This window comes from Melanerpes formicivorus, unplaced genomic scaffold (genome assembly GCF_026170545.1).
Source record: "Melanerpes formicivorus ecotype bairdi unplaced genomic scaffold, bMelFor1.0.p_v2 SCAF_45, whole genome shotgun sequence".
Lineage (NCBI taxonomy): Eukaryota > Metazoa > Chordata > Aves > Piciformes > Picidae > Melanerpes > Melanerpes formicivorus.
Genome location: NW_027142397.1, coordinates 2,972,191 through 2,999,415, shown reverse-complemented (window position 1 = coordinate 2,999,415; position 27,225 = coordinate 2,972,191). Strand labels below are relative to the sequence as shown.

Sequence of the window (27,225 nt, the reverse complement as noted above, 5' to 3'; positions counted from 1 at the left end):
GAGACGAGCAGGAGGAGGAGGAAGAGGAGGAGGAGGGGGCTCATTAATATGGAGCAGTGGGATGAGGGCAGGCTGGCGGCTTTGGCTGCCCGCCCCTGCTCAGGTGAGCCTATGGCTGGTTTGGGTGGGAGGTTGGCAGAGGATTTGGCACGGTGGGGGCAGAGGATTTGGCAGGTTGGTGCCAGAAGATTTGGCAGGATGGTGGCAGAGGACTTGGCAGGATGGTGGCACAGGATTTGGCAGGATGGTGGCAGAGGATTTGGCACGGTGGGGGCAGAGGATTTGGCACGGTGGGGGCAGAGGGTTTGGCACAGTGGTGGCAGAGGATTTGGCAGGATGGGGGCAGAGGATTTGGCACGGTGGGGGCAGAGGATTTGGCACCGTGGGTGCAGAGGATTTGGCAGGATGGTGGCAGAGGGTTTGGCAGGATGGTGGCAGAGGACTTGGCAGGATGGTGGCAGAGGATTTGGCAGGATGGTGGCAGAGGGTTTGGCACGATGGTGGCAGAGGACTTGGCAGGATGGTGGCAGAGGGTTTGGCACAGTGGTGGCAGAGGATTTGGCACGGTGGGGGCAGAGGTTTTGGCACGGTGGGGGCAGAGGCTTTGGCACGGTGGGGGCAGAGGATTTGGCATGGTAGCTTTGGCATGAGTGGCACAGAGAGACTTTAAAGCAGCCAAGGGGCTGGCAGGTGAAAGGGCTGAGCTGGGGGCTGCTGTTGGAGCTGCTTGGGGACCCCCTGGCCAGGACACCTCTGTGGGCACCTCCAGGAGCGCCAAGGTGCCCCCTGTGACCTGCTCATCACCCTACCTGTGCCAGTGCCAGGGGCATGGCGCTGCTGAGGGCTGTGCTGCACACCCCCAGGGCCGGGGCAGCGCTGGGAGCCAGCTCCTGCCCCCCACGGGAGGGCACTGGGTGACTCCTGATGTGCCTCACCCTAGTTCTGCCCGGGATGCCCATCCTGCCGCGGGTCCTGGGGCACTCCTGGCACACGTCCTTGTGGGCCCAGGAGGGCACTGGGAGGAGAAGGGGGGGGCCGTGCCAGGGGGTCAGCCAGCTGCTCCCCCCGGCCCTGGCAGGGCACCAGGCCCATGCCCACGGTGAGACAGATGCCACACTCATCACCCCCCTGTGCCCAGCTCTCCCTACCCAGCTCCTGCCTTTGCTGCCAGCCGCCCCCCAGCTCCCAGGGAACACTGGGATGAATCATCTTCCTCCTCCTCCTCCTCCTGGAGGGCTCCAAGGCTCTGCAATGCTGCAGACTGATTCATCGGGGGTGGGGGGACTCAGTGACACCCCCCAGAGTGGGCAGGCTGCTGCTTAGCCCCCAGCACAGGGCAAGGGTGGCAGAGCAGTGCTCTGCATCCTCTCCCGTGGGCAGGGGGCCACGCCAGCACCCACAGCAGCTGGCACCGGTGCTGCACTGCTCTGGGCTGCTACCTCCTCACCAGTTTCACTCCCTGTGTCCCAGCCTGGCGCTGGGGGAGGGCCGAGGGGCTCCTACCCTCCCCATTCCCACCCCCAGCAGGCAGCTCCAAGCCTCGGTGGTGGCAGGGAAACACTTTCACCCAAACCTGGGAGCTTGGAGAGCAGAAATCCCTTGGGGCTGCAGGCTGGCAGCACCTCGTTTTCGGAGCAGCTAAATCTGGATCCTCACCATTCCTGCCTGTCCCCTGGGATATTTCTGCTGGTGCCTGAGGCAGATGCATCCATCCCAAGCACTGCCACCAAGCCCAGCATCTTTCTGGGACAGGAGTGTCACTTTGGGAGGCATTATGCAACTCCAAATGTCTCTCAGGTTACTACAGAGGGACTTTTTCCTCCTCCTTTTTTGGTGCCTTTGCTCCTTTGATTGCAGCTTCTCATGGATTCCCAGTCCTGCCCCCAGCACCTCGCCATGGGAGCACTGGGATTGGGTTTATGATCTCCTGTCTTGCTCAGCCTCTTTTTTTATCCCCTTCATTAATTTTATCCCAGGCTCCAACTGGAGCATCTGTGATCATTCCCCTCCCCCAGTGTACCCCCTGCCCATGGGGTCCTCCCCAGCGGCCTGGCACTGGCCACAGACTGCAGGGACTGTGTGAGAAATGGGGTTAGGAGGAGCTGAGCCCCATGGCCAAGGGCTCCAGGAGAGCCATAGGGCAGCCCCCCAAGCCATGGGTATCTCTGGGGCAGAGATCTGGGGCAGGAATGGAAGTGCTGAGCTTGGACCTCTTCCTTCTCTACCTCCTCCAAGGAGCATCTCTCTGTTCAGCCCCCCAGACCTTCACCATCCCCCCTCCCTCCCACAATCATCACCCCCAAACCACCAGCCAGCACCTCCAGACCGCTCAAGCCCCCAGCCAGCCTCTCACACCCCACAGCACCCCTTCCATCCCACAGCCACTCCTACCAAAACTCCACCCAGCACCCCCGTACCCCATCCAGCACCCCGAAAATCTCCAGCCAGCCCTTCCAAGCCCCTCCAACCTGCTACCCATTACCCCCAAGCACCCCAGGACCCTGAATCCCTCCAGCCAGCATCCTCGAACCCTTCAGTCCCCCAAACCCCTTACCCATCACCCCAAAGTCCCCCAGTTCCCCAAAGCCCCCCACCCATCAGCCTTCCCACCAGCCCAAACCCTCCAGCCAGCCTCCCTAAGCCCCCCCAAACCCTCCAGCCCCACAAACGCCCCCATCCAGTACCCCCAAACCCCCCTCCCATCACCCCTGTACCCTCTCCAGCCATCCCCCCAAGCTCTCTAAGCCCCCAAACCCCGACACCCCCCCCCGCTCTGCACCCCTCACCCCTCGAACCCCAAAACCCAGCCCCTCCCCCCCCCCAGCCCCTCCCGTGCTCCGCCCCCGCCCCACGCCCCCAGCCCGGCCCGTCACGTGACCGAACCCCTTCATGCCTCCCCCTCTCCACTCCACCCTTCTCCGATTGGTTCCCTCCCGCGGGCGCAACCAATCAACAGCGACGGGGTGGGGCGGGGGGAAGGCGTTAAAGCGCGCGCGCTGGCGCTCATTGGCTCCTCCCTTCCCCTCGCCCCGCCTCCCCCTTGCCGGAAGCAGGAAGCGGAGGGTGCCCGGGACGGCGGCGCCGTGACCCGCGGGCGGGCAGCGCCGGCCGCGCCATGACGGGCAAGTCGGTGCGCGATGTGGACCGATACCAGGCGGTCCTGGCCAGCCTGCTGGTGGAGGAGGAGAACAAGTACTGCGCCGACTGCCAGGCCAAAGGTACCGCCGGCCTCCTGGTGGGACGCGCCGGCAGAGGGGGGCGATGGGGCCTGGTGGGACCGGTTGAGTGCGGGTTCCACCCTCTCGGTGCCGGCGTGGAGAGGGTTGCTGGCTCCGAATCCTGAGGCCTGCTGCTGTGGCCATTTGGGGACCTCCGCTCTCCCACGTCCCCGCGGGCCGCGCTGGCTGAGGGGGCGGCGGCGGGGCCTGGTGGGAGCGAGCCGGCGCAGGCGGCAGCCCCTCGGTACCGGTGTGTGGTGGAGTGCTGCCTCCCTCCCGGGCTCTTCTATGACCCCCTGCCCGGGAGCTGAGGAGGGAGGGCTTCTCCAGGTGCCCAAGCCTGGCCGGGCCTGGGGGCTGGCAGCTCCACGCTCCGGTCTCCCCCGGGAGCGGGCAGGGCAAGCGCCGGCTGCGGGCAGTGGTGCAGCCCGAGGCCGCTGCAGCCAGGCCCCGGCCGCTTGGGGTTCCTAGCGCAGCTGGTGGCTTCTCCTCGGGGTGAGCAGCCGCTCGGTGTTTAAAAGACAGCCTCCCCCCCTCTCCCCAGGTTTGGCTTCAGCAGGGTTGGATTCGCTGTCAGCGGCAGCATCCGCGCCGCAGCCGCTGGTGCTGGCAGAGAAACGGCTCCGGTGCCTCTAGCTCCGCTCTGCAGCTCTGCCTTATCAGGCGAGTTGAGGAGAAGGCAGCCCGAGGTCCTCATCCGGTGCCTCGCCGCCCCCCTGGGCGCTCGGCCTGCCGCGGCGGGGGGCGAGCGCTTCCCGGGGTGCGGGGGCTGCTCCCGGGGAGCCGCCTCGGCTCGCTGAGAGGAAGCTGGGAAGATGCTGTTGCGTAATGTTGGAGGGCATTCCAGCCGGGGAGTCACATCCTGCGAGTCAGAGCGGGCAGGGGAGCTGCTGATCGTGAGATCAGCTGCTGATCGTCTTTAGAGGATCAGAGGGGAGGCAGCGGCTGGCGGCGCAGCCTGTGAGGAGCTGTAACCGAGCCCTGGAGGGGGGAAGCACTGAGGCAGTTCCAGGGGGTTGCCCTCTGCTTCCTTTCCCACTCGGTGCTGCTTTCCAGGCACGCTGTGATCCCTACCTGTCTTAGAAAGCAGTGGGAGGGGAGGGGAGAGGAAGTCAGATGCAAATGTTTGGATCGCAGAAGCCAAAACAGATGAACAAAGCAACTGCTGCTTGTTCCGTGGCGATGCAGATGCCCTCCTGGGGCTGGCCACCGGCAAGTGCTCTGCTTTCCTCTGGCAGCAGGGGCAAGGGTTTGCCCATGTCTGCCCAAGATGCTCTTTGAATGAGGTTTTATAACCAGTTGGAGAGCTCAGCTTGAGGCTTCTCCCACAGTAGGAGTGAGAGGAGGACAGGCAATGGAGAGGGGCTGGAGGAGGGCAGGTGTAGAGTGGAGATGAGGAAGCAATACCTTGCAGTGAGGGTGGGGAGAGACTGGCACAGGCTGCCCAGGGAGGCTGTGGATGTGCCCTCCCTGGAGGTGTTCAAGGCCAGGCTGGATGAGGCCTTGAGCAGCCTGGGCTGGAGGGAGGTGTCCCTGCCTGTGGCAGGGGGGTTGGAACTGGATGATCATCAAGGTCCCTTCCAACCCAACCCATTCTGAGTCTCCTCATAGCTGCAGTTCATGAGCTGGGGCTCTTGGGGTGCCCATCTGGAAGGGGCAGACTTGGTCACCTCCATGTGACCTCCAAAGCCTGCAGAGAGCATCACTGAACAAGCTGGAGGATGATGTCCTTGAGCTTTGGTTTTCAGCCCTGCTGTGATGGGAACCCCAAACACCACAAGCTGCTGGTGAGGAGCTGCCTTGTCCTGGGGGCAGCACACTGAGGGGCATTGCACACCTGCCTGTGCCTGACCACAGCAGGCTGTTGGCAGGGAGCACAAGATGCCTCCCACTTGCCAGCCACTTATCTCTTGGCTCCTGATAGCAGTGCCAAGGGCAAAAATAGCTGCCTTATCTTCTCTGCTTGGGGGGGAAGAGGCAGTGGTGCATGTGCTGGGGAAACAAATCCTCATCCCAGTTCCAGGTGAGATGCTCTGCTGTGGTTATCTGACTTCTCCTCACAGAGCAGCCTGCAAGTGCAGTGTTCCAGCTCCTTAGGAGGCTGAGGGGAGACCTTCTCACCCTCTGCAGCTCCCTGAAAGGAGGTGGTTGTGAGGTGGGTGCTGGTCTCTTCTCCCCAGGAAGCAGTGATGGAAGGGGGCATGGCCTCCAGCTGCACCAGGGGAGCTTTAGGTTGGACATTAAGGGGGGAAACTCAGGTTGTCAGGCAGGTGGGGGTGCAGTCACCATCCCTGGGTGTCAGAAAAAGCTGTGAGGAGGAGGTGGTGCTTTGCCCTGAGGGTAGTGCAGCACAGGAGCAGCCTGCCCAGGGAGGTGGTTGAGGCCCCATCCCTGGAGACATTCAGGGTGAGGCTCAGTGAGGTCTGGGCAGCCTGATCTAGCTGGGGGTGCCCCTGCTGACTGCAAGGGGAGTGCTCTGGATGCCCTTTGGAGGTTTAGCCTCAGAGAATTGTTAGGGTTGGAAGGGAGCTCAAGGCTCAGCCAGCTCCAAGCCCCCTGCCATGGGCAGGGACACCTCACACCACAGCAGGTTGCTCACAGCCACATCCAGCCTGGCTGCAAACACCTCCAGGGATGAGGCTTCCACCACCTCCCTGGGCAGCCTGTGCCAGGCTCTCACCACCCTCCTGGGGAACAATTTCTTCCTCACATCCAATCTCAATCTCCTCACTTCTAGTTTTGCTCCATCCCCCCCAGTCCTATCACTCCCTGACACCCTCAACAGTCCCTCTCCAGCTTGCTTGGAGCCCCCTGCAGATCCTGGAAGGCCACAATGAGGTCTCCTGGGAGCCTTCTCCTCGCCAGAGTGACCAGCCCCAACCCAAAGCATTGCATGGTGTGGTTTGGTGGTGGGCTTGGTAGGGCAGGGGGAAGGGTTGGGCTTCCTCTTGAAGGCCTTTCCCAGCCTGAATGAAGCAGTGTGCAGTTCAGCACTGCAGCTGGGAGCTGCTTGTGGCTGCTTCAGCCCCTGAGGAGAAGGCTTCTGTGGTCCTGGCAGAGCAATCCTTCACTGCCCATGAGGCTCAGGGAGGTGTGAAATCTCCTTCCTGGGGGCAGCATCAGAGAGTTTGTGGCCAGGGAGGTCTCCAGGCATGGGCCTGGCAGGTGGTGGCAGCCACAGCACCATGCTGGGCTGTGGTTTGCTTGCTGGGGCTGGCTGTGGAGCCAGGCCCCAGCTCTGCCTGTGCAGAGCAGAAGCCACCCCTTGGTTCAGGGATGGCTGCTTGAAGTCTGAGGAGTCCCTGCCTGCCTTGCTGCTGGGAGGCCATGTGGTGTGTGCCACCTCCTGATGGCTTCCTTCCACCCCCCAGCGCTGCCTGCAGCTCCCTGGCTGAGCAGGCTCTGCTCTTGGCCACTTCCAGGCTGCAGCACCTGAAGGGATGTCCTGGGCAGGCCTGGGGAGAGCAGTTTGCCAGGGGCACAGCTGGAGCCTGGCCCCTGAGGCAGTGGTGCTGGGGGGGGCTGGCTGGTGCTGGCAGGGGCAGGCTTCCTGTGCCAGCTTCCCCTTTGCCAGCTCACATGCAACATCAGCAGGAGTCCTGGGCCCTCAGGGGGAAGTTCCTCACAGTGAGAGTGGTGAAACCCTGGGACAGGCTGCCCAGAGCTGTGGTGGAGGCTCCAGCCCTGGCAACAGCCAAGGTCAAGCTTGCTGGGGCCCTGGGCAGCCTGTTGGGGGTGGAGGTGTCCCTGCTGCCTGCCCTGGGCTTGGCCAGGGTGCCCTCTGGGGGTCCCTTCCAGCCCACTGCCTGCCATCATTCCATGCTTTGTGCAGGGGTTGGAGGCTGGGAGCAGAAGCTGGCAGCTGCTGCAGCACCTCCCAAGGCACTCTGGCACTAGGGCACTGCCTTTGGACCCCCTGGCCTTTGCTGCTGCCTCCTGGCTGTGGTGGTGGTGGCTTTGGGGCTCCCTCTGAGCCTTCCAGAGCTCTGGTGAGCCAGGCAGAGGCTGCTCAGCTGCCACCCACACTGCCCCTGTGCCTGGTGCCAGTGCCCTGGCTGCCTGCTGGCTTCCCCTGCTCTGTTCTTTGCACTTCTCTGCAGAGCTGGAGGGGATGGCAGTGCCCCTGGGGGTGAGCTGCAGTGCCCCTGGGTGCCCCCTCCTCTCCTGCTGAGCAGAAGGCCTCAGTGGTGGGCTCAAGGCCTCAGTGGTGGGCTCAAGGCCTCATGCTGTTGGCTGCTGCTTGGACCCTGCACTCTGGGGTGCAGCTCCTGTTTGCTGTGCCCCTGCTGGTGACCACTTGGCTATCTTCAGTCCCTTCTGCCCTCAGAGTGAGTGCCTGGGGACAAAACCTTCTGTGTTCCTCCCACTCCTGGCTTTCCCCCAGGCAGTGCTGAGAAGTGATTCCCAGCCTGATCTCCTCAGGTGATAAGGAGGGAGCACCAATTCCTCCAAGATGTTCTCCTCCCCTCCTGTCTGGAGCCAAGGTGACCTCTGTGGGGTGCAGCACTTCCCAGGGCTGCTCTTGGAGCAAGCTGTTGGAGGCAGTGGTGCCCTCACTTGCTCTTCCCATGGCTCTTCTGGAAGAGCTACAGAGATGAGCCTCACCCTGCAGAGGGCTCAGCCTGGTGCCTTCCCTCGGTGGGCCAGGGGGGTGGGGGGGCAGTGCCCCAGGTCCCAGGGTGTTGGAGGGGAGCAAAAAGGGGCAAGGAGACTGTGAGAGCAAGCTTGGGGTGCTGGGTTTGGGGCTCTGCTTTGTGCTTCTGCAGCACTAAACATTGCTGTGGTCAGAGGCCCTGGCCTGGGAGGAAGCTGGGTGAGGTCTTTCCCCTGCTGCTTCCTCTTTGCATTGCAAATGCTCTGCCTGGAGCTGCTGGGGGGGAGCTGGGGAAGGGTGAGTGGGTGGCTGCCCCCTGGGGAACCATCCTGTGCTGGGGCAGAGGGCAGCTGGGCTGCTGCCTGCCAGTGGGACTCAGGGGTGGATGTTTCTGGGTCAGAGAGGCAGCTGCATGACTTGATCCAGGCAGGACTCAGGAGCTCAGTGGAGGTCTTTCAGGCCACCCCCAAAGCTGTGTTGGGCACAAAGAGACCAGGGAGAAACTCTTCCCAGTGATGCACTGCACAGGCTGCCCAGGGAGGCTGTGGATGGCCCCTCTGGAGGTGCTCAGGGCCAGGCTGGATGAGGCCTTGAGCAGCCTGGGGCAGTGGGAGGTGTCCCTGCCTAGGGCAGGGGGTTGGAGCTGGATGAGCTTTGAGGTCATCCAACCCAACCCAGTCTGTGATTCTACCTCGAAGGTCCCCTCCAGCCCAACCCCTTCTGTGACTCTGCCTCTCAAGGTCCCTTCCAGCTCCATCCACTCAAGGAAGCTGTGAAGGATTCCCCCCTGCAGGAGCTGTCAGAGGCTGCTGGATCTCCTGTGCAGCTCTCAGTGCTCTCCATGCTCAGCTTCCTGCTCACAGGCAGAGTCTCCCAGCTTGGAAGAGCCCTCAGAGATCATCCACCTGTTACCTAATACCCAACACCTCCTGACAACCAAACCCTGGCTCCCAGGGCCACATCCAAGCCTTTTGTGACCCCCTGCAGGGCCAGGGACTCCACCACCTCCCCGGGCAGCACATCCCAGTGGCCAGTTCCTCTTGCTGCAGTGAGTGCAGCCCGGAGTCCCAGCCAGCATCCCCTCCCAGCAAGGCTGAGGTGGTGGAGTGGTTGTCTTCACTGAGAGCTGGAGTGAGGAATGGCCAGGATGTGTTGTGAAGCCCTTTGCTGTGTGAGCCACTTGCCCCAAACCCCTTAAAAGAGAAGAGTGAGAGCAGAGCCTCTCCTGCCAGTGCACTTCTTGTGCCTCCTGGGGGTGCTTGGGGTGCTGCTGTGCTTTCTTGTGTGTGTGAGGCAGCACAGCTGCTGAGCAGCCTGTCCTGGTTATCCCTCTGGAGCTAGGCTGCTGAGCACCAGGATGGGGCTGGAGGCTGAAGCTCCAAGGTGGATGGAGGGCTGTGGTGTGAGCTGCAGGCTGGACCTGCCCTTCAGCTGCCTGCCAGGGCAGGGGAGATGCCTTGCCCCGAGTGGCTCTTGCCCTGAGGGCATTCCTCTCTGACTCTAGAGCTCTCTGCTGGACTTGTGTACATGCAGCTAATGCTCTTTGATTCTCTCCTTCTCCCACACTTCCTCCCTCTGCTCCTCCAGTCCCATCTGTCCCACAGGCTGCCTGGATCCAGCTGGGCTGGCGTCAGGACTGCAGGCTCCTCCTCAGGGAGCACCAGCAAGGACTGCTGGCTCTGGCCATCAGCTGAGGCTGCCCTGTGCTGCTCCTGGTTTGTCTGAAGCTTCCCTTCACCCCTTGTGTCTTGTGAGAGCTGTGGCTCCCGTGCCAAAACCAACCTCCTCTTCTGACCTGGGGAGGGAAACCTTCCTGCTGGGCACAGCACAAAGCCAGAGCTGGTCCTGGTGGGGGAGGGCCTGGGGAGGCAGTTCAGTGGGGGATGGGGGAGGCAGGGAGGGCAGCCAGCATGGATTTAGGAAGGGCAGGTCCTGCCTCTCCAGCCTGATCTCCCTCTATGATCAGGGGACTGCCTGGTGGCTGTGGGGCAGGCTGTGGATGTGGTCTGCCTGGGCTGCAGCAAGGCCTTTGCCACCATCCCCCACAGCAAACTCCTGGCCAAGCTGTCAGCCCCTGGCTTGGAGAGCAGCACTCTGAGCTGGGTTAGGAACTGGCTGGAGGCTGAGCCCAGAGAGTGGTGGTGAATGGTGCCACAGCCAGCTGGCAGCCAGGCACCAGTGGTGTGCCCCAGGGAGCAGTGCTGGGCCCTGTGCTCTTTAACATCTTCATTGATGATCTGGAGGAGGGGATGGAGTCAGGCATCAGCAAGTTTGCAGCTGACAGCAAGCTGGGAGCAGATGTTGGTCAGTTAGAGGGCAGAAGGGCTCTGCAGAGGGACCTGGACAGGCTGGACAGATGGGCAGAGGCCAACAGGATGGCATTCAACAAGTCCCAGTACCAGGGGCTGCACTTTGGCCACAGCAACCCCAGGCAGAGCTACAGGCTGGGGGCAGAGTGGCTGAGAGCTGCCAAACAGAGAGGGACCTGGGGGTGCTGATTGACAGCTGCCTGAACAGGAGCCAGCAGTGTGCCCAGGGGGCCAAGAAGGCCAAGGGCATCCTGGCCTGGATCAGGAAGAGTGTGGCCAGCAGGAGCAGGGAGGTCATTGTGCCCTGTGCTCAGCACTGGTTAGGCCACACTTTGAGTCCTGTGTCCAGTTCTGGGCTCCTCAGTTTAAGGACATTGAGAGACTTGAAGGTGTCAGAGAAGGGCAACAAGGCTGGGGAGGGGTCTGGGGCACAGCCCTGTGAGGAGAGGCTGAGGGAGCTGGGGTTGCTCAGCCTGGAGAGGAGGAGGCTCAGGGGAGACCTTCTTGCTCTCCACAACTCCCTGAAGGGAGGTTGTAGCCAGGCAGAGGTTGGTCTCTTCTCTCTAGCACCCAGCAGCAGAACAAGAGGACACAGCCTCAAGCTGTGCCAGGGGAGGTTTAGGCTGGAGGTGAGGAGAAAGTTCTTCCCAGAGAGAGTTGTTAGCCATTGGGATGTGCTGCCCAGGGAGGTGGTGGAGTCCCCAGCCCTGGAGGTGTTCAGGAGGGGATTGGATGTGGCCCTTGGAGCCATGGTCTGGTCATGGGGGCTGTGTTGGTAGGTTGGACCTGATGATCCTCGAGGTCCTTCCCAACCTTTGTGAGGCTGTGGCAGGATTTGAAAGCTTGGGGCTGGAGCAGGTCCACCTCAGGGAGGGTGCCTGGCAGGGGGGTGGGGAAGGCAGCTGGTTCCACTTGGCTTAGCCCAGCCCCAGTGGTAGGAATCTGAAGCACCTTGCTAATGCCCACCAGGAATCTGCTGTGACTCAGCTCCTCCATCAGCAGACCATTGAACTGCAGCTGAATTTCCTTCCCAGGCAAAGCAGGAGGAAAAGGAGCCTTGCAAATAGCTGCCTGGCAGGGCTGCATGTGAGGGAGATGCTGATGATGATGATGGGAGAGCTGAAGCAGCGGGCAGTGGTGCTCACACTGCCTGCCTGCAGTGGGCTTCAGAAGAAAAGCCACCAGGGGAGGGGGAAAACAAACCCCAGCCCCACAGTGTTGGGCTTGGAGCTCTGCAGCTTGCCTTGGGAACATCCTGTGTGAGGAGAAAGCTCAGCCTTATGTAAGAGCAGCTTGCCAGGGGGGGTGGATCTTGCCTCCTGTGCTCATTTCAGCTCTCAGCTGCAGTCACAATGCTCTGCAGTGCCTCCAGGAGTGCTGCCTGGGGGCAGTGGGAAGGTTGTGGCCAGCAGGGCGAGGGGAGGCCTTTCCTCCTCCCCTGCTCTGCCCTGCTGAGGTCACAGCTGCAGTGTTTGGTCTGGTTCTGGGCTCCCCAGCTCAAGAGAGACAGGGAACTGCTGGAGAGAGGCCAGTGGAGGCTCTGAGGATGCTGAAGGGGCTTGGAGCAGCTCTGTGAGGATGCTGAAGGGGCTTGGAGCAGCTCTGTGAGGATGCTGAAGGGGCTTGGAGCAGCTCTGTGAGGAGGAAAGGTTGAGAGCCCTGGGGCTGTGGAGCCTGGAGAAGAGCAGCCCCAGAGGGGAGCTGAGCAGTGCTCAGCCAGGGGGAATCAATAGAATAAACCAAACCAGGTTGGAAGAGACCTTCAAGATCACCATGTCCAAGCCACCTAAACAACTAACCCTTAGCAGGGATGGGGCCAGACCCTTTCCAGGGCCAGGACAAGGGGCAGTGGGCACAAGCTGGAAGCCAGGAGGTTCCACCTGAACAGGAGGAGGAACTCCTTTGGTGTGAGGGTGCTGAGCCCTGGAGCAGGCTGCCCAGAGAGGCTGTGGAGTCTCCTCTGGAGAGTTTCCAACCCTCCTTGGGCACTGTGGTGCTGGGCAGGCTGCTGGGGCTGCCCTGCTGGAGCAGGGAGCTTGGACTGGGTGAGCTCCAGAGGTCCCTTCCAATCCTGCCATGCTGGGCTTTGATGCAGCAGCTTCTCTTCAGCTTTTGAGCTGCTCTGCTCTTCAGGAGTGAGGGCAGCAGCAGCCCTGTGCACGGGGCAGTGGTGATGCTGGGAGCTGCCTTTGTGAGGCTGCCCTCAACCCCTCTGAAGGCACCAAGCTGTAAGGCTGGCAGGGGAGGGGGCACAGCTCTCTCTAGCTGTGACCCTAACCCTACCTCCACCGACCTGCAGGTGGTTGCAGCTTCCCACTCAAGCCATAAAGTGAGTAAAGGAAGCCCAGCCTGGGGGGTGGGGTGGGGGGAGGTTACTGTGGAGCTGGTTTGTGCTTGGGGAGGGGGGAAGTGGTAGGAAGCAATGAGCTGCAGAGAGCTCTGAGTCACACCCAGAGGGATGCATGTCTGCCAGGAATAGATAACAAAGATCATCCTCCCAGCAGAGGACATCTCAGCAAACCCTCTCAGCCTTCCTGGAGCTGTTCTGTGCCAGCTGTACTCTGCCACCTGGGAGGTGGAGAGCTCGTGGTGAGGGGAGGAGAGGACACAGAGCTGCTGGAGTCAGGCCAGAGGGTGATGGAGTGAGGCCAGAGGAGGGGCACAAAGGTGAGCCAAGGGCTGGAGCAGCTCTGCTGTGAGCACAGGCTGAGGCAGCTGGGGCTGTGCAGCCTGCAGAGGAGAAGGCTCCAGGGGCACCTCAGAGCTGAAGGGATCCTGCAGGGAGGCTGCAGAGAGACTTCTCCTGAGGGGGTCTGGAGACAGGACAAGGGGGAATGGTTTGAAGCTGAGGCAGAGCAGGGTCAGAGTGGAGCTGAGTAAGAAGTTCCTCAGCAGGAGGGTGGTGAGGCTCTGGCACAGGCTGCCCAGGGAGGCTGTGGCTGCCTCCTGCCTGGGGGTGTTCAAGGCCAGGCTGGGTGAGGCCAGTGGGGCCAGCAGGAGCAGGGAGCTCATCCTGCCCTGTGCTCAGCACTGCTTAGGCCACACCTTGAGTACTGAGCCCAGTTCTGGGGCCTTCAGTTTAAGAAGGACATTTTGATGCTGGAAGGTGTCCAGAGAAGGGCAATGAGGCTGGGGAGAGGTCTGGGGCACAGCCCTGGGAGGAGAGGCTGAGGGAGCTGGGGTTGCTTAGACTGGAGAAGAGGAGGCTCAGGGGAGACCTTCTTGCTCTCTGCAACTCCCTGAAGGGAGGTTGTAGCCAGGCAGAGGTTGGTCTCTTCTCCCAGGCAAGCAGCACCAGAACAAGAGGACACAGTCTCAAGCTGTGCCAGGGGAGGTTTAGGCTGGAGGTGAGGAGAAAGCTCTTCCCAGAGAGAGTTGTTCACCACTGGAAAGTGCTGCCCAGGGAGGTGGTGGAGTCCCCAGCCCTGGAGGTGTTCAGGAGGGGATTGGATGTGGCACTTTGAGCCAGGGTTTGGTTGGCAGGAGGTGGTGGGTGTCAGGTTGGGCTTGATGATCTTTGAGGTCTTTTCCAACCTTATTGATTCTATGACTCTATGATTTTATGTAGCTGTAAGCCCCTCCAGGGGGCTGGGGGGATTGAGAGCCCCTCCAGGGGCTGGGGGTTGCCCACCTCCCTGGGCAGGCTGTGCCAGTCTGAGACCCCTTTCAGGCAAGAAGTTTCTTCCAGCATCCAACCCTAACCCCCCCTGGGGCAGGGTCTAGGGAGGGCCTAAGGCCTCATGTGGGGCAGCCAGGCTGTGCTGGGGGCTTGGAGGCAGCTGGGAGCCTTGGCAGCAAGGGCAGATCATTCAGGCAGACCTGGTAGGCACTGCTGCTGCCAAGTGAGCTGCTAACTCCTGCTGCTGTGCCCAGCTTGGTATGTGGGCTTTGTTTTGACAGGCTGGGATGGAGAGCAGGCTGGAAGTGTCTCCTGCAAGCACTGCCTGGGCAGCTGAGTTCCTTGCACATAGCTTTCTAGTCTCTGCTGGCTGCTGGAGCATCCTGGCTCAGGAATGCAGCCAAATGCTCAGTGCAGCTTTCTCAGCTGCAGGCTGCCCCAGCAGTGGAGGCTTTGCAGCTGATGACCTTCCTGCAGCCACTGCCAGGCCAGGAGTGGATCCCAGCGTGGGCTGAGCCAGCCTGAGGATGGCAGAACCCAGGCTCTGGCTGGGCTCTTCAATCCCTGCTGCTCCTCTGTCCAGGGCTGCTGTCCCCAGCATAGGAAGGACACAGAGCTGCTGGAGTGAGGCCAGAGGAGGGGCACAAAGGTGAGCCAAGGGCTGGAGCAGCTCTGCTCTGAGCACAGGCTGAGGGAGCTGGGGCTGTGCAGCCTGCAGAGCAGAAGGCTCCAGGGGCACCTCAGAGCTGCTGCCAGGAGCTGAAGGGATCCTGCAGGGAGGCTGCAGAGGGATTCTCCCTGAGGGTGTCTGGAGACAGCACAAGGGGGAATGGTTTGGAGCTGAGGCAGAGCTGAGGGAGAAGTTCTTCAGCAGGAGGGAGCTGAGACCCTGGCACAGGCTGCCCAGGGAGCTTTGTGGCTGCCTCCTCCCTGGGGGTGTTCAAGGCCAGGTTGGATGAGGCCTTGAGCAGCTGAGGCTGGCTGAGAGGTGTCCCTGGGCATGGGGGGGAGGTTGGAGCAGATGATCTGTGAGGTCCCTCCCACCCTGAGCCCTTACCCTGCAGCCAGCTGCCCCTCTGCCGCTGGGAGCTGAGGCTTCACCCTGGGGCTCAGGCTGCCAAGCTGGCTGTGAGGACAGCAGCCCCAGGGCAGCTATTTTTAGCCCATTAAGAAGAGGGCTCCTGCAGGGCCCAATTCCATTCATGGTTTTGCTGGAGGATTACCCAGCCTTGCCCTCAGCCCTCTGCAGAGCAGCTCCCAGGCTGCAGTGCCCCTGGCCTGGGGCCTCCCGCTGCCCACAAAGCCTGGGGGGGCAGGCAGTGCTCCACAGCAGCTCCAGCAGTGCTGGTAAAGGCTGCTGGGGGTCTCTCCAGTCCCTTATCAACACAAACCCTCTCTTTCCCCCCCCTGCCCTTGGCTTCTGAGGCACTCTGCCCCCTCTGCCACTGCTCAGCCGCTGTGGCTCCTGGGCTGCCTCAGCAGCTGGGGGGAGGGGGTTCATAGCATCATAGCATCATAGCATCAAAGCATCAGTCAGGGTTGGGAGGGACCACAAGGATCAGCCAGTCCCAACCCCCCTGCCATGGGCAGGGACACCCCACACTAGATCAGCCTGGCCAGAGCCTCAGCCAGCCTGGGCTTAAACACCTCCAGGGACAGGGCCCCAACCACCTCCCTGCACAACCCATTCCAGGGCTTCACCACTCTCATGGGGAAGAACTTCCTCCTCCCCTTCAGCCTGAATCTCCCCACCTCCAGCTTCATTCCATTCCCCCTAGTCCTATCACTGCCTGAGATCCTGAGCAGTCCCTCCCCAGCCTCCCTGGAGCCCCCTTCTGCCCCTCTGCTCTGCTGAGGCCTCACCTGCAGTGCTGTGTCCAGCTCTGGGCCCCCCCAGGCCCAGGAAGGACATGGGGCTGCTGGAGCAGCTCCAGAGCAGGCCATGAAGATGATGAGGAGGCTGAAGCCCCTCTGCTGTGGGGCCAGGCTGAGGGAGCTGGGGGTGATCAGCCTGGAGAAGGCTCCAGGGAACCTCAGAGCTGCCTGCCAGTGCCTGAAGGAGGCTACAGGAAGGCTGCAGAGGGACTGTGTGCAAAGGCTGCAGGGACAGGCCCAGGGGCAATGGTTGGAAATGAGAGCAGAGCAGATTGGGATTGGCTGTGAGGAAGAAGTTCTGCAGCAGGAGGCTGCTGGAGCACTGCAGCAGGCTGCCCAGGGAGGTGGTTTGAGGCCCCAGCCCTGGAGCTGTTGAAGGTGAGGCTGGACAGGGCTCTGAGCAAGCTGCTCTGGTGGGGGATGTCCCTGCTGCCTGCAGGGGCTTGGGCTGGCTGAGCTCTGAGCTCCCTTCCAGCCCAGCCCAGTCTGTGGTTCTGTTTGCTTTAGTCTGGGGGAAGCAACCTGCTGCAGTGACCAAGCTCAGCTCTGCAGACAGCCCCTGGGGCTTGCTGCAGGAGGGGAGGGGACTCTGCAGGAGCTGTCCCCAGGCAGCCCTTGGCTGGGCACTTCCTGATGTGGTTTCTAGGGTGAGCTGCTCCACAGTGGCCTCAGAAGGGGAGTGGGAGCCTGGGGCAGATCTGCAGCGAGCTCTGTCACCCACTCAGCCCTCACAGTGCTGCAGGAGCTGGAGAGCTGTTGGTTTGGCTTCCTGGCTGTGGGCACTGGAGGGTGGCAGAGCTGCAGGTGGGTTTGGGTTGCCCCTGAGGAGCTTGAGGCTGGACAGCAGAAGCAGCTCCTTCCCTGAAAGGCTTTCTCAGAGGCTGGAGCAAGCTGCCCTGGGAGGTGGTGGGGACCCCATCCCTGCAGGGGGGTCAGAGAGGTGCTGAGGGACAGCCTGAGCCCTTCTGTGCTGCTGAAGGGCCCTGGCAGAGTGGCCCTGGCAGAGTGGCCCTGCCCCAGCACTGGGCTCTGGCCCCCAGGGCTGCCATCCTGCTGAGCTGCTTCTCCTCTGCCCCTCCCAGCTGCAGGGGTCCCCAGGGGGCTGGAGGCTGCAGCCCTGGCCCAGGCTCCTTGGTGGCACCCCAGGGTGGGGGCTTGCAGTGGCTCTGCCCCAGCCCATGTGCCCCAGCAGGGAGCTGATTACTCCTGCCCTGGCTTCCAGCTGCCTGCTAATCCTTTTAGCCCCTCTGGGGGCTAAATATAGCTGGGGTTTAAATCTAACCTTGAAGCTCCTGCCCCCTCCTGCTGGCACTCTCACCTCACAGCTCTCAGGCTGGGGCTGGGAGGGACTCCCCCAGTCACTCAGGGGGGCTCAGGCCTCCTGCCTCCCCCTTGGCTGCCACAGGCTTAGCCCTCAGCAAGCCTTGTGTTGCCCTGCCTGCCCCCACCTCCCATCTTTAGGTGCTGTCTCAGGCTGAGCCCCTGCTCTGGTGCACTCTGCCCTGGGGCTGGGGGAGGTGTAGTGAAGGAGCTGAGGGCTAGGCAGGAGGATGGGTGAGTGAGGGCCTGCAAGAGCTGGTTCCCCCCCAGAGGGCTGTGGAGGTGGTGAGGGGACTGAGCCATGCACAGAATCACCAAGGCTGGAGGAGACCTCAGAGGTCATCAGCCTCTCACCCAACACCCCCTGACTGCTAACCCATGGCACCAGGTGCCAGGTCCAGTCCCCTCCTGAGCACCTCCAGGGATGGGGACTCCATGCTGCAGGCTGGCCCAGGGTGGGGAGAGCCTGGCACAGGCTGCCCAGGGAGGTGGTGGAAGCCTCATCCCTGCTCTGAGCAGCCTGCTGTGGGGTGAGGGGTCCCTGCCCATGGCAGGGGCTTGGAGCTGGCTGAGCCTTGAGCTCCCTCCCAGCCCTGGCAGTTCCATGGCTCTGTGCTGCCTGGGTGACTGGCAGGCAGCTCCCCAGGTGATGTGGTGTGAGAGCTGCCTGTGTGGCACCACAGAGCACTGCTGCTGACACTGCTCTGCCTCCAGAAGGATGCCCCAGAGCCAGCACAGTGCCCTGCTGGCCATGAGGGCCAGTGGCAGCCTGGGGTGGGTTAGAAGGGCTGTGGTGAGTAGGTCAGAGAAGTTATCCTCCCCCTCTGCTCTGCCACATCTCAATAGTGTGTCCAGTTCTGGGCCCCTCAGTTCCAGAAGGACCTCAGGGAACTGCTTGAGAGAGCCCAGCCCAGAGGCACAGAGCTGCTGCAGGCAGTGGAACCTCTCCTGTGAGGCCAGAGCTGGGGCTGGGAGCTGGGAGCAGAGCAGCCTGAGGGCTGCCCTCAGTGCTGGGGATGAAGATGTGCAGGGCTGGAGCCAGGCTCTGCTCAGGGATGACCAAGGACAGCACCAGGGGCACGGGGGGCAAGCTGGGGCAGAGCAGCTGCCAGGGGAACAGGAGGGAGAACTTCATCAGTGTGAGGGTGCTGAGGCCTGGAGCCTCAGCCCAGGGAGGTTGTGCAGTCTGCTCTGGAGCCTCTCCAGGCCCACCTGGATGTGCTCCTGGGGGCTGCTGCTCTGCCAGGGGCTTGCACTGGATGACTTTGGGAGGGGAGGTCTCTCCCAAGGCCTCCTGCTGTGTGGGTCAGAGGGGCTGAGGGTGTTGCTGGCTGGGGGCTGCAGGTGGGGGCAGTTCTCTGCTGCCCCCAGGGTGCTGCATTGCTGGCACTGAGTAACCCCAAGCCTCTTGGCCTTCCCCTTGTGGTTTTCTTCTACCTCCCTGGCATGACCTCCCTTCCACACCTTGGAGCCCTCCTGCCTGCCTGAATGCTGCATGCAAACCCTCAGCCTGGTGCTGGAGCTGCAGAAACTGTGGAGTGAACTGAGCAGCAGCCCTGGGGCAGGGGCCCAGCCTGGGAGCTGCTCCTGCCTCTCCTTTCCCCTTGTGCTGGCCAAAGTTCTGGGCTTGTGCTGTCTCCCTTGCCTCAGCTGTAGCCTCCTTGAAGGGCTGCCAGAAGGTTTGGGTGCCTGGCAGCCACTGGAGTGTCTTCTGCTGCCTTGCCTTAGAGCAGCAGAGGAGGTCCTGGAGCTGACTCCACTGCCCAAAGGTTACCAGAGGAAGATTCTCCTCCAAGCAGGAGCACAGGCTTGTGTTGAGCTGCCTGCTCCATCTCTTTCAGCAAGAGGGAATCAGGGCTTTGAAGTGTCTTGGGTGGCTCCAGTGCTGCTTTTCCTCCCTCCTCTGCTCAGCTTGGTAGAGCTGGGGTGGAGCTCTCCACAAGGGAAGAGGGAGACAGCACAGCAAAGCTTGGGGAGACAGCCTCTGAGCACCCTGCTGGTGCCTCAGCTCCCATCCCTGATCTGCAGGAGTGTCACCACCTCAGTCCCAGTTCACTTGGTAGTTTCTCAGTGGCTGGAGGCAGCTCCAGGCTGGTGTGGTGGTGCCCAGCTCTGTCTCTCCTGGCAGGTCCCCGATGGGCATCCTGGAACATCGGAGTCTTCATCTGCATTCGCTGTGCTGGCATCCACAGGAACCTGGGGGTTCACATATCCAGGGTGAAATCTGTCAACCTGGACCAGTGGACACAAGAACAGATCCAGGTGAGGAGTGGGCTGTGAGCCCTGGTGCTGGGAGAGGGCCTTCAGCCACTTGGGAAGCCTGGGGAGTGCAGGAGGTCTGGAAGTAGGTTAGGTGGGGAGGGCAAATGTCCTCATTTCAGGCTCAGCAAACCTCAGGGGGGGCCAAGGCAAATGCTGACACAGCTGCCAAAGGCTGCTCTGGCCTGGGGCTGCTGCCCACCTTCTGGAGGCTTCCAGGATCCTGGACTTGCAGAATGACTGCAGAATAGAGTTAAGCAGGGTAGAAAAGACCTTTGAGCTCATCCAGTCCAACCCAGCACCATCTAAACCATGGCACCAAGGGCCTCATCCAGGCTCTTCCTAGACACCTCCAGGGCTGGGGACTCCACCACCTCCCTGGGCAGCACATCCCAGTGGCCAATCTCTCTTGCTGGGGAGAGCTTCTTCCTCACCTCCAGCCTGAACCTCCCCTGGCACAGCTTGAGGCTGTGTCCTCTTGTTCTGGTGGCCTGGGAGAAGAGACCAACCCCCACCTGGCTCCAACCTCCCTTCAGGTGGCCAATGTGCTGCTTGGCATGGCAGAAGCCCTGTGGCAGTGGTGGTAAGGGCTGGCTGAGTGCCTGGCACGGGGGGGAAGCAGCAGCAGCAGCAGCAGCTGCAGCAGGCTCCCACCACAAGCCCCCAGAGCGCCTTTCAGGTCCAGAGAAGACTTCAAAGCTCTGCCTGTGCCTTGTAGTTAGCACAGAGAGACTCCTGGCAGCCTGGCCTGCCAGTGTGTGGCAGAGCTTTCATGCCTGGGGAGCAAGCAGCTGAGGAGTTGTTTCTGCCTTGCAGTGCATGCAGGAGATGGGGAACGGGAAAGCAAATCGCCTCTACGAAGCCTACCTGCCAGAGAACTTCAGGAGACCTCAGACAGATCAGCATCCTTTCTTCCTCTGCTGCTGCCAGCTCCTGGAGCCTTTTCATCCTGCTGCTTTGAGGCTGCCCTTCTTGCTTAGGAGGTTTAGCTTCCTGTGCTGGGAGAAGGAGGTCCTGGCTGGGAGGGTTGCTTCACCCCCGAGCTGCTGCTCGCTTCGAGAGCGAAGCTGAGCTCCGAGGGTGGAGAGCTGCAGCACCACTGCAGCCACTGCAGGAGATGCCTGTTCACAGAGGGGTGGCTTTGGGAAGTGCTGAGCACTTAAAATGCTCACTGCAGGCAGCTGACAACGTTGGAGCAGGGCTGACAAACTGAGCTGCAGCTTTGGCCTGACCCAGCAGGGTTTGGAGATGTTGAGTGGATGGAGACTCCTCAGCACGAGCACAAGGACCTGTTGGAGCAGGGCCAGAGGAGGCCACAGCACTGCTGGGAGGTGTTGGAAGCCCTCTGCTGTGAGGCCAGGCTGAGAGAGTTGGGGTTGTGCAGCCTGGAGAAGAGAAGGCTGCAGGGAGGCCTCCTGGTGGCCTTGCAGTGCAACCTGGGCCAGGCTCTCACTGCTCGCAGGGGAAACAAACTTCTCCCTGGTCTCCCTCTGTCAGTCCAAACCATCCTCCCTTGTCCTCTCACAACAGGCCCTGCCCTGAAGTGTCCCCAGCTTTCTGCTCAGCCCTTGAAGCACTGAAAGGCCACCAGAAGCTTTTTCTTCCCTGGGCTGAGCAGCCCTAGCTCCCTCAGCCCATCCTCATAGCAGAGGTGCTCCAGCCCTTGGCTCACCTCTGTGCCAACGACTCTTGTGCTCTTCAGTGATGACTGAACAGTGAGGAAAACACTCTAGGAATTCAAGCCCTGCTTTCCTGCACCTATTATAGCATCCTGATGCTTGGAATAACCCAGGGGCCAAAAAACCCCAACCCCCCCCTCCAAGGAACCTGGAGGAGCCAAAGCAGTTGGCTCCGGGGCTCAGTTATTTTAAGCAGGCTCCTGCTGGAGATGCTCCTGGAGCAGGGCTTGGGCTGGTTACAGCCTGTACCTTGTGCCCACGTGCCAAGGGAGAGCTGGGTGAGGCTTCTGCTCTTGAATCCCTTTGTCTTTAACGAGCTGCTGGCAGAGCTGTGGAGAGCTTCATCCGGGACAAGTATGAGAAGAAGAAGTACCTGGACCGGAGCATCGACATCGCTGCCTTCAGGGTCAGTGTCCTCCCCACCCCCAGCTGCTCACAGCCAGGAGTGCCTCCCTTCTGAGTAAGCAGGGCCTGGGTGACCACAACCAGGCCAGGTGCTTCCTGCATTAGTGACTAAGCTCTGCTCCAAGGGCTGCTTGCAGTCAGTCCTCCTCTAGGAGGAGTCTCAATGGGAGGGAGGACCTTTGAAGGCCATCCTCTGAACTCCTTGCTCAGAGCAGGACTGGCTTCAAATCAAAGCCAGGAGGTCTTTAGCCTCTGTTCTTGGGGCTGAGGATCCCAGAATTGCTTTGCTTGGAAAAGGGCTCTCAGAGTCCAGCCAGCTCCTGGAGCTAACTTCAGGCCAGCCTTGGTGCAGGGGCACTCACTTCTCTGACCCAGCTGCAGAATCCATTCTCTGTCCTGCCTGCCAAGCTGCTGCCTTCAGCCTGGTCAGCCTTGCCCAAAGGGGCTCTCTGCACCAGGGAGGGGATTTTCTCAGGGCCACCTTGAGGATACCCTCTGGTTTGTAACCCTCCCTTGAGGACACAAAGCTGGGGGAGGTTTGAGGCTTAGACTCACTAAGGTTGGAAAAGGCCTCTAGGATCCTTGATTCCAACCTTCAACCCAACCCCTCCATGGCCCCAAGCCCCATGGGCACAGCTTCCCTAAGCCCCTCCAGGGATGGGGACTCCACCACCTCCCTGGGCAGCCTCTGCCAGTCCCTGACCACTCTGGCAGCAGAGAAATGTTTCCTGATCTCCCCTGGCACAATCTCAGGCCATTTCCTCTCCTATCAGCTGATACTAGGGAGAGGAGACCAACCCCCCCCTCACTCCAGCCTCTTTGGGTGGTTGCAGAGAGCAGTGAGGTCTCCCCTCAGCTTGTCAGACCATGCTTAGCTTGGAGACTAGGAGCCATCTCTGTAGGTTTGAATACCAGGAGAAAACTTCTCTGCTGCCAGAGTGGTCAGAGGTTGGCACAGGCTGCCCAGGGAGGTGGTGGAGTCTCCATCCCTGGAGGGGTTCAGGAAACACAGCCCTGGCACTTGGGGCCGTGGTTTAGTTGCCCTGGTGGGGTGGGGGTTGATGGTTGGACCTGATCTGGGAGGTCTTTTCCAGCCTCCCTGATTCCCTGCTCAGTGGCAGCAGGATGTACAGCTCTGGCTGTGAGGACAGGAGCTTGGACCCTCATGGTGCTGCTGCTTTGGTTGGGTTTATTCCCTTGCAGAAAGAAAAAGATGACAAATGGAAGAGGAGTACTGAGGCAGTGTCAGAGAGGAAGCTGGAGCCTATCATCTTTGAGAAGGTGAAAATGGTAAGGAGCAGCAGGCATGGGCATGGCTCAGCTGGGAGGGCTGCTCTCCAGCAGAGCAGAGAGAATCCAGCTGGATATGGAAGCATATTTGCTGCCTGCTGTCATGGCAGTGCCTGTGTTGAGTCACACTGATGCTGGGAGCTTGTTTGCCTCTGCCCCAGCAGACACTAAGCAGATGCCTTCTGCCTTGCAGTGCAGAGCAGGTTGGAATCCAGCTCCTCCCTGCTTAGCTTCCCAGCCTCAGAGGTTGCTTTTCTCCCTAGTCCAGAGCATGCTTGAGCTTGGCAGTGGGTCCCAGCAAGGGGGCCAGTAAAGCTCTGTGGTGCTCTGCCATAGTTTGCTTTGGGAGCACTGCTGTGCACTGCAGAGAGGGAGCCAACAAGGGTCTAAGGGTTCATCTCCCATGAAAGACTCCACTGTATCAGAGTCAAAACCTGGAACTCCTGCTGGGGGGGATAGGATGAGAGGCTGTGGTTTGAAACTGGAGCAGGGCAGACCTAGGCTGGCCAGCAGGAGGATGTTCTGCACTGAGAGGTGGTTGGGGCTCCATCCCTGGGGACACTGCAGATCAGGCTCAGTGTGGCCCTGGGCAGCCTGCTCTGGTTGGGGCTGTCCCTGCTGGCTGCAGGAGGGTTGGACAAGATGCCCTTTGAGGCTCCCTTCCAACCCAGTGCAGTCTGTGACTCTCTTCTCTTTCCTCAGCCTCAGAAGAAAGAAGAAACACAACAGTCTAGGAAGGGTTCTCCTAAATCTGAGCCAGTCATGGACTTGCTAGGACTTGGTAAGAGCCTTTCCAGCCCTCACTGCACTTGGTGCCCTCAGCCTAAACCCCAGTTCAGTTTTCATTCCTCATTCCCCCTGTCAGGTGACCAGTGTCAGGTGATGGGAACACCAAACTGGTTTGCTCTCAGTGCTCCAATGTAGCTCAAGCTCAGCAGGAAGTTGGCTTTTCCCCCCTTAGTTTTCCTTTCTGCTGGTGCCTGGAGCAGGGCAGGAGCAGCTCTGCTGGAGGGCAGGAGCAGCTCTGCTGGGGTCCAGGCCCAGCATGGCTCCTGGCTGTGGAGGTTAGGAGGACAGACCCAGCACTTCCTTGGGCCTCTGAGCCAGCTCCTCCTCAGCACCAGAAGGATGAGTGAGGAGCTGGCAGTGATGTGTTGGCTGAAGCAGGTTGCAGGTCAGGCCACTGGGTTGAGTGGCAAGGAGGCTGCCCCTCAGCCATCTGTGTGAGCATCCAGCCCAGCTTTGTCTCTCCCAGATGCTCCTGTGATGACCACCATGACAAACGGCAGGCCCAGCAGCTTGGAGAAGGATCTGGATCTCTTTGCCTCTGTGGGATCAAACTCTGACTCCAGGAAGGTCAGCAGGGAGCCTGAGTGCTTGTCAAGGCCTGGTTAGATGCTTGGAGGAGGGGCTCTGTGCCCCAGGGCTTGGCAACAGCTGCTGCACACTTGTGCTGTGTCTCCCTCAGGTCACCGGCTCCATGCCGACCGCTGGCAGTGCTGGTTCTGTCCCTGAAAACCTCAACCTCTTCCCTGAGCCAGGAGGCAAGGGGGAGGAAGTGGGGAAGAAGCAGCTCTCTAAGGATTCCATCCTCTCCTTGTATGGCTCCCAAACACCTCAGCTGTCTGCCCAAGGTAACAGAGCTCAGGAGAGAGGTGGGGGGGCAGCAGAGTTGGGGGTGGGGCTGTCCCAAGCCAAGATGTGGGCTCCTGGGTGGACCTTCTGCAGGCCTGGGGAGCAGCAGGGTGAGCAGGCTGCTCTGGAGGTGGTGGCCCAGGGGATGCTGTGGTGGTGCCTGCTGAAGGTCTGCATTTCAGCCCCTGACAAACTTCCTTCCTTCCCCTCTGCTCTGCCTCTCCCCAGGAGCAATGTTCATGGCCCCGGCTCAGATGGCATACCCTGCAGCAGCATACCCTGGCTTTCCAGGAGTGGCCCCCTCCAGCAGCATGATGGGAGGCATGATGGCACCTTCAGTGGGCATGCTGGCCCAGCCTGGAGCCACAGGGATGGTGGCACCCATGGCCATACCAGCCGGGTACGTGGGCAACGTGCAGGCGGCCGTCATCGGCGTCCCCAACGGCATGATGGCTGCCCAGCAGGCTGGCTACGTGGCTGGCATGGCAGCAGTGCCCCAGCCTGTCTATGGTGTGCAGCCAGCACAGCAGCTTCAGTGGAACATTGCTCAGGTGAGCTGGCATCTGCTGCTGCCCACACAGCTGGCTGCAGGGCAGGGGAGGCACTGGGTGGCGAAGCGGAGAGCTGCGCCCGGGAGGCTTGGGGGCTGCTGGAGCCTCTTGGCTGGGGCCTGCTGAGGGCTGAACCCTCACTGCCTGCCTGCAGAGCAGCTCCCAGGGCTTGGTGGAGAGCAAGGATCTCAGCAGGAGGAGCAGAGGGCTGGAGCTGCTCTGCTGTGAGGGCAGGCTGAGGGAGTTGGGGCTGTTCAGTCTGGAGAGGAGAAGGCTCCAAGGAGACCTCATTGTGGCCTTCCAGGAGCTGCAGGGGGCTCCAGGAAAGCTGGGGAGGGACTTGTGAGGCTGTCAGGGAGGGATAGGACTGGGGGGGATGGAGCAGAACTAGAAGGGGGAGATTGAGATTGACTGTGAGGAAGAAGTTGTTCCCCATGAGGGTGGTGAGAGCCTGGCACAGGCTGCCCAGGGAGGTGGTGGAAGCCTCCTGCCTGGAGGTGTTTGCAGCCAGGCTGGAGGTGGCTGTGAGCAACCTGCTGTAGTGTGAGGTGTCCCTGCCCATGGCTGTGGATCCCCTGCCTTGTGCTCAGCAGGGCTCACTCCAGGCCTAGCTGGGGGCCATGGCTGTGACCTCCTCCCTGCCTTGTGCTCAGCAGAGCTCACTCCAGGCCTAGCTGGGGGCCATGGCTGTGACCTGCTCCCTGCCTTGTGCTCAGCAGAGCTCACTCCAGGCCTAGCTGGGGGCCATGGCTGTGACCTCCTCCCTGCCTTGTGCTCAGCAGGGCTCACTCCAGGCTTCCAAGGTGCTGGGGAGCAGGAGTGTGACCTGGGGCTGCTGTGGGCTGCCAGCTTCTCTCTTCTCCTTGCCTCTCCCTTTCTGCCAGAGCCTTGACCTCTCCCCTCTCCCCTCTCCCCCCTTGCAGATGACCCAGCAGATGGCTGGGATGAACTTCTATGGAGCCAGTGGCGTGATGGGCTATGGACAGTCGATGGGTGGAGGAGGTGCCCAGGGCAGCAGTCAGTCCCTCAGCACCCAGCTCTGGAAGTGATCCCTTTGCAGCTCTGACCTTTGGGTTTGGCTTGGGGGGTTGGGGTTTTTTTTAATGCCTTCTGTCCTTCAGAACTGCTCCATGAGACATTCAGGGCTTTGGTTTGGTTTTTGGGGGGAGGGTTTGTCTGGCTTTTTGTTTTCTCTGGGGTTTTTTTTCCCCCCCCTTCTCTTTCTGGCTGGTTGACCTCCAGCCTCTGAGCCTCTTTCCATAACCTGAGCCCCATCTCTGCCTTCTCACTGTCAGACACAGTGAAACCTCAGTGGTCAGAACATCAGCTCCCCCCTCTACTTAGCACAGTCAATGCACACTTCTGGGGTGGACCACCCCCTCCTCACCCCCTCCCCACTTTCTTTCCCCCCCACCCCCCTCACACACAAGCCTCCACTAATGCTTCTGGGTAGCACTTCCATGTCCTGTGGGTGTCTTAGCAGAGGTGTGGCTGAGGAGTGTGGGGGGTGGGACCTCACAGACAGTATTACAGAGAGACCTTAGCTCAAGCACTTCAAGCCTAGTGTTAGCCTGGGGGGTGAGGGGTCTTTGCTTAGCAGAGGGGGGCAAAGCCCTCGTGGTGCTGAGCAGCTGGATGTGACCCCGAGCCCAGGGGCCAGCAAGCCTTGCTACCTCTTCCCTTGAGTGGAGCCCTCCAGAGCTGAGGCCTTGCTGTGCTTGGCTCACCCCCAGCCCTCATTGGAACCAAAGTCACTTGGATGACCCCCACCCCCCATCCCCTTCTCCCCTTCCCCTCCCCACCTGGTGAGGCAGCAGGATCCTCTCACAGGCTGGGGGAGGGCCAAGCTGTTTGGAATGTGAATCTTGCACTTCAGAGTGGCTCTTGGTTTGGTTTTCTTTCCCCCACCCTGGCCTTGGATGTATTTACCTTTTAACAACCTAACTGGAGAGGTAAACTCCTCAAGGGCTCAGAGCCCACTGCAAGTTTTCTTACACTTTTAAAACCACTTCTGACATCCTAATTTATACTTTTTTCATATATATATATAGAGAGAGAGAGATTATTTTTTGGGGGGGGGTGGTGGTTGTTGTTGTTGTGGTTGTTGTTGTGGTTGTTGTTGGTCCTGTGTGTGTTCCTGGTAGCCCCTTCCCAGCTAGCTTGATGCCCTCTTGGCTGTTTGTTTTCAATCCAGGCTCCAAAAGGAGTGTGGGTGGGTCAGGGTCCTTCTGGGTTGGGTTCTCCTCCCTTTCTCATCCTTCAGTAGAACACAACTGCTTCAATCCAGCAGCTCAGAGCCAGAAGGCCAACTTCTGCTCTCTCCTCCCTCCTGTGTACATGTGAATCCCTCCCCAATAAAGGACTGCAGTGAAACCTCAGCTGCCTTCAGCTTCTCCTTTTGTTTCTTGCTTGGGTCTGTTGGGGTTTGGGTTTTGAAGCAGGTTAGCAGGTTGGGGTTGAACACCACCACT

General features: G+C 60.8%; 1 protein-coding gene across 1 annotated transcript; it reads left to right on the top strand.

Annotated features, from left to right (window-relative positions):
* Positions 1-3,033: 3,033 nt before the first annotated feature.
* On the top strand, positions 3,034-27,132 carry SMAP2 (small ArfGAP2). Its single transcript, XM_068159289.1, has 10 exons — positions 3,034-3,218; positions 19,064-19,197; positions 20,011-20,096; positions 21,201-21,279; positions 22,482-22,568; positions 23,271-23,349; positions 23,824-23,924; positions 24,037-24,202; positions 24,432-24,754; positions 25,678-27,132. Exons 1-10 carry the CDS (start codon positions 3,116-3,118, stop codon positions 25,801-25,803), a joined length of 1,284 nt encoding a protein of 427 aa, XP_068015390.1. The 5' UTR covers positions 3,034-3,115; the 3' UTR covers positions 25,804-27,132.
* The last annotated feature ends 93 nt before the right edge of the window (positions 27,133-27,225 follow it).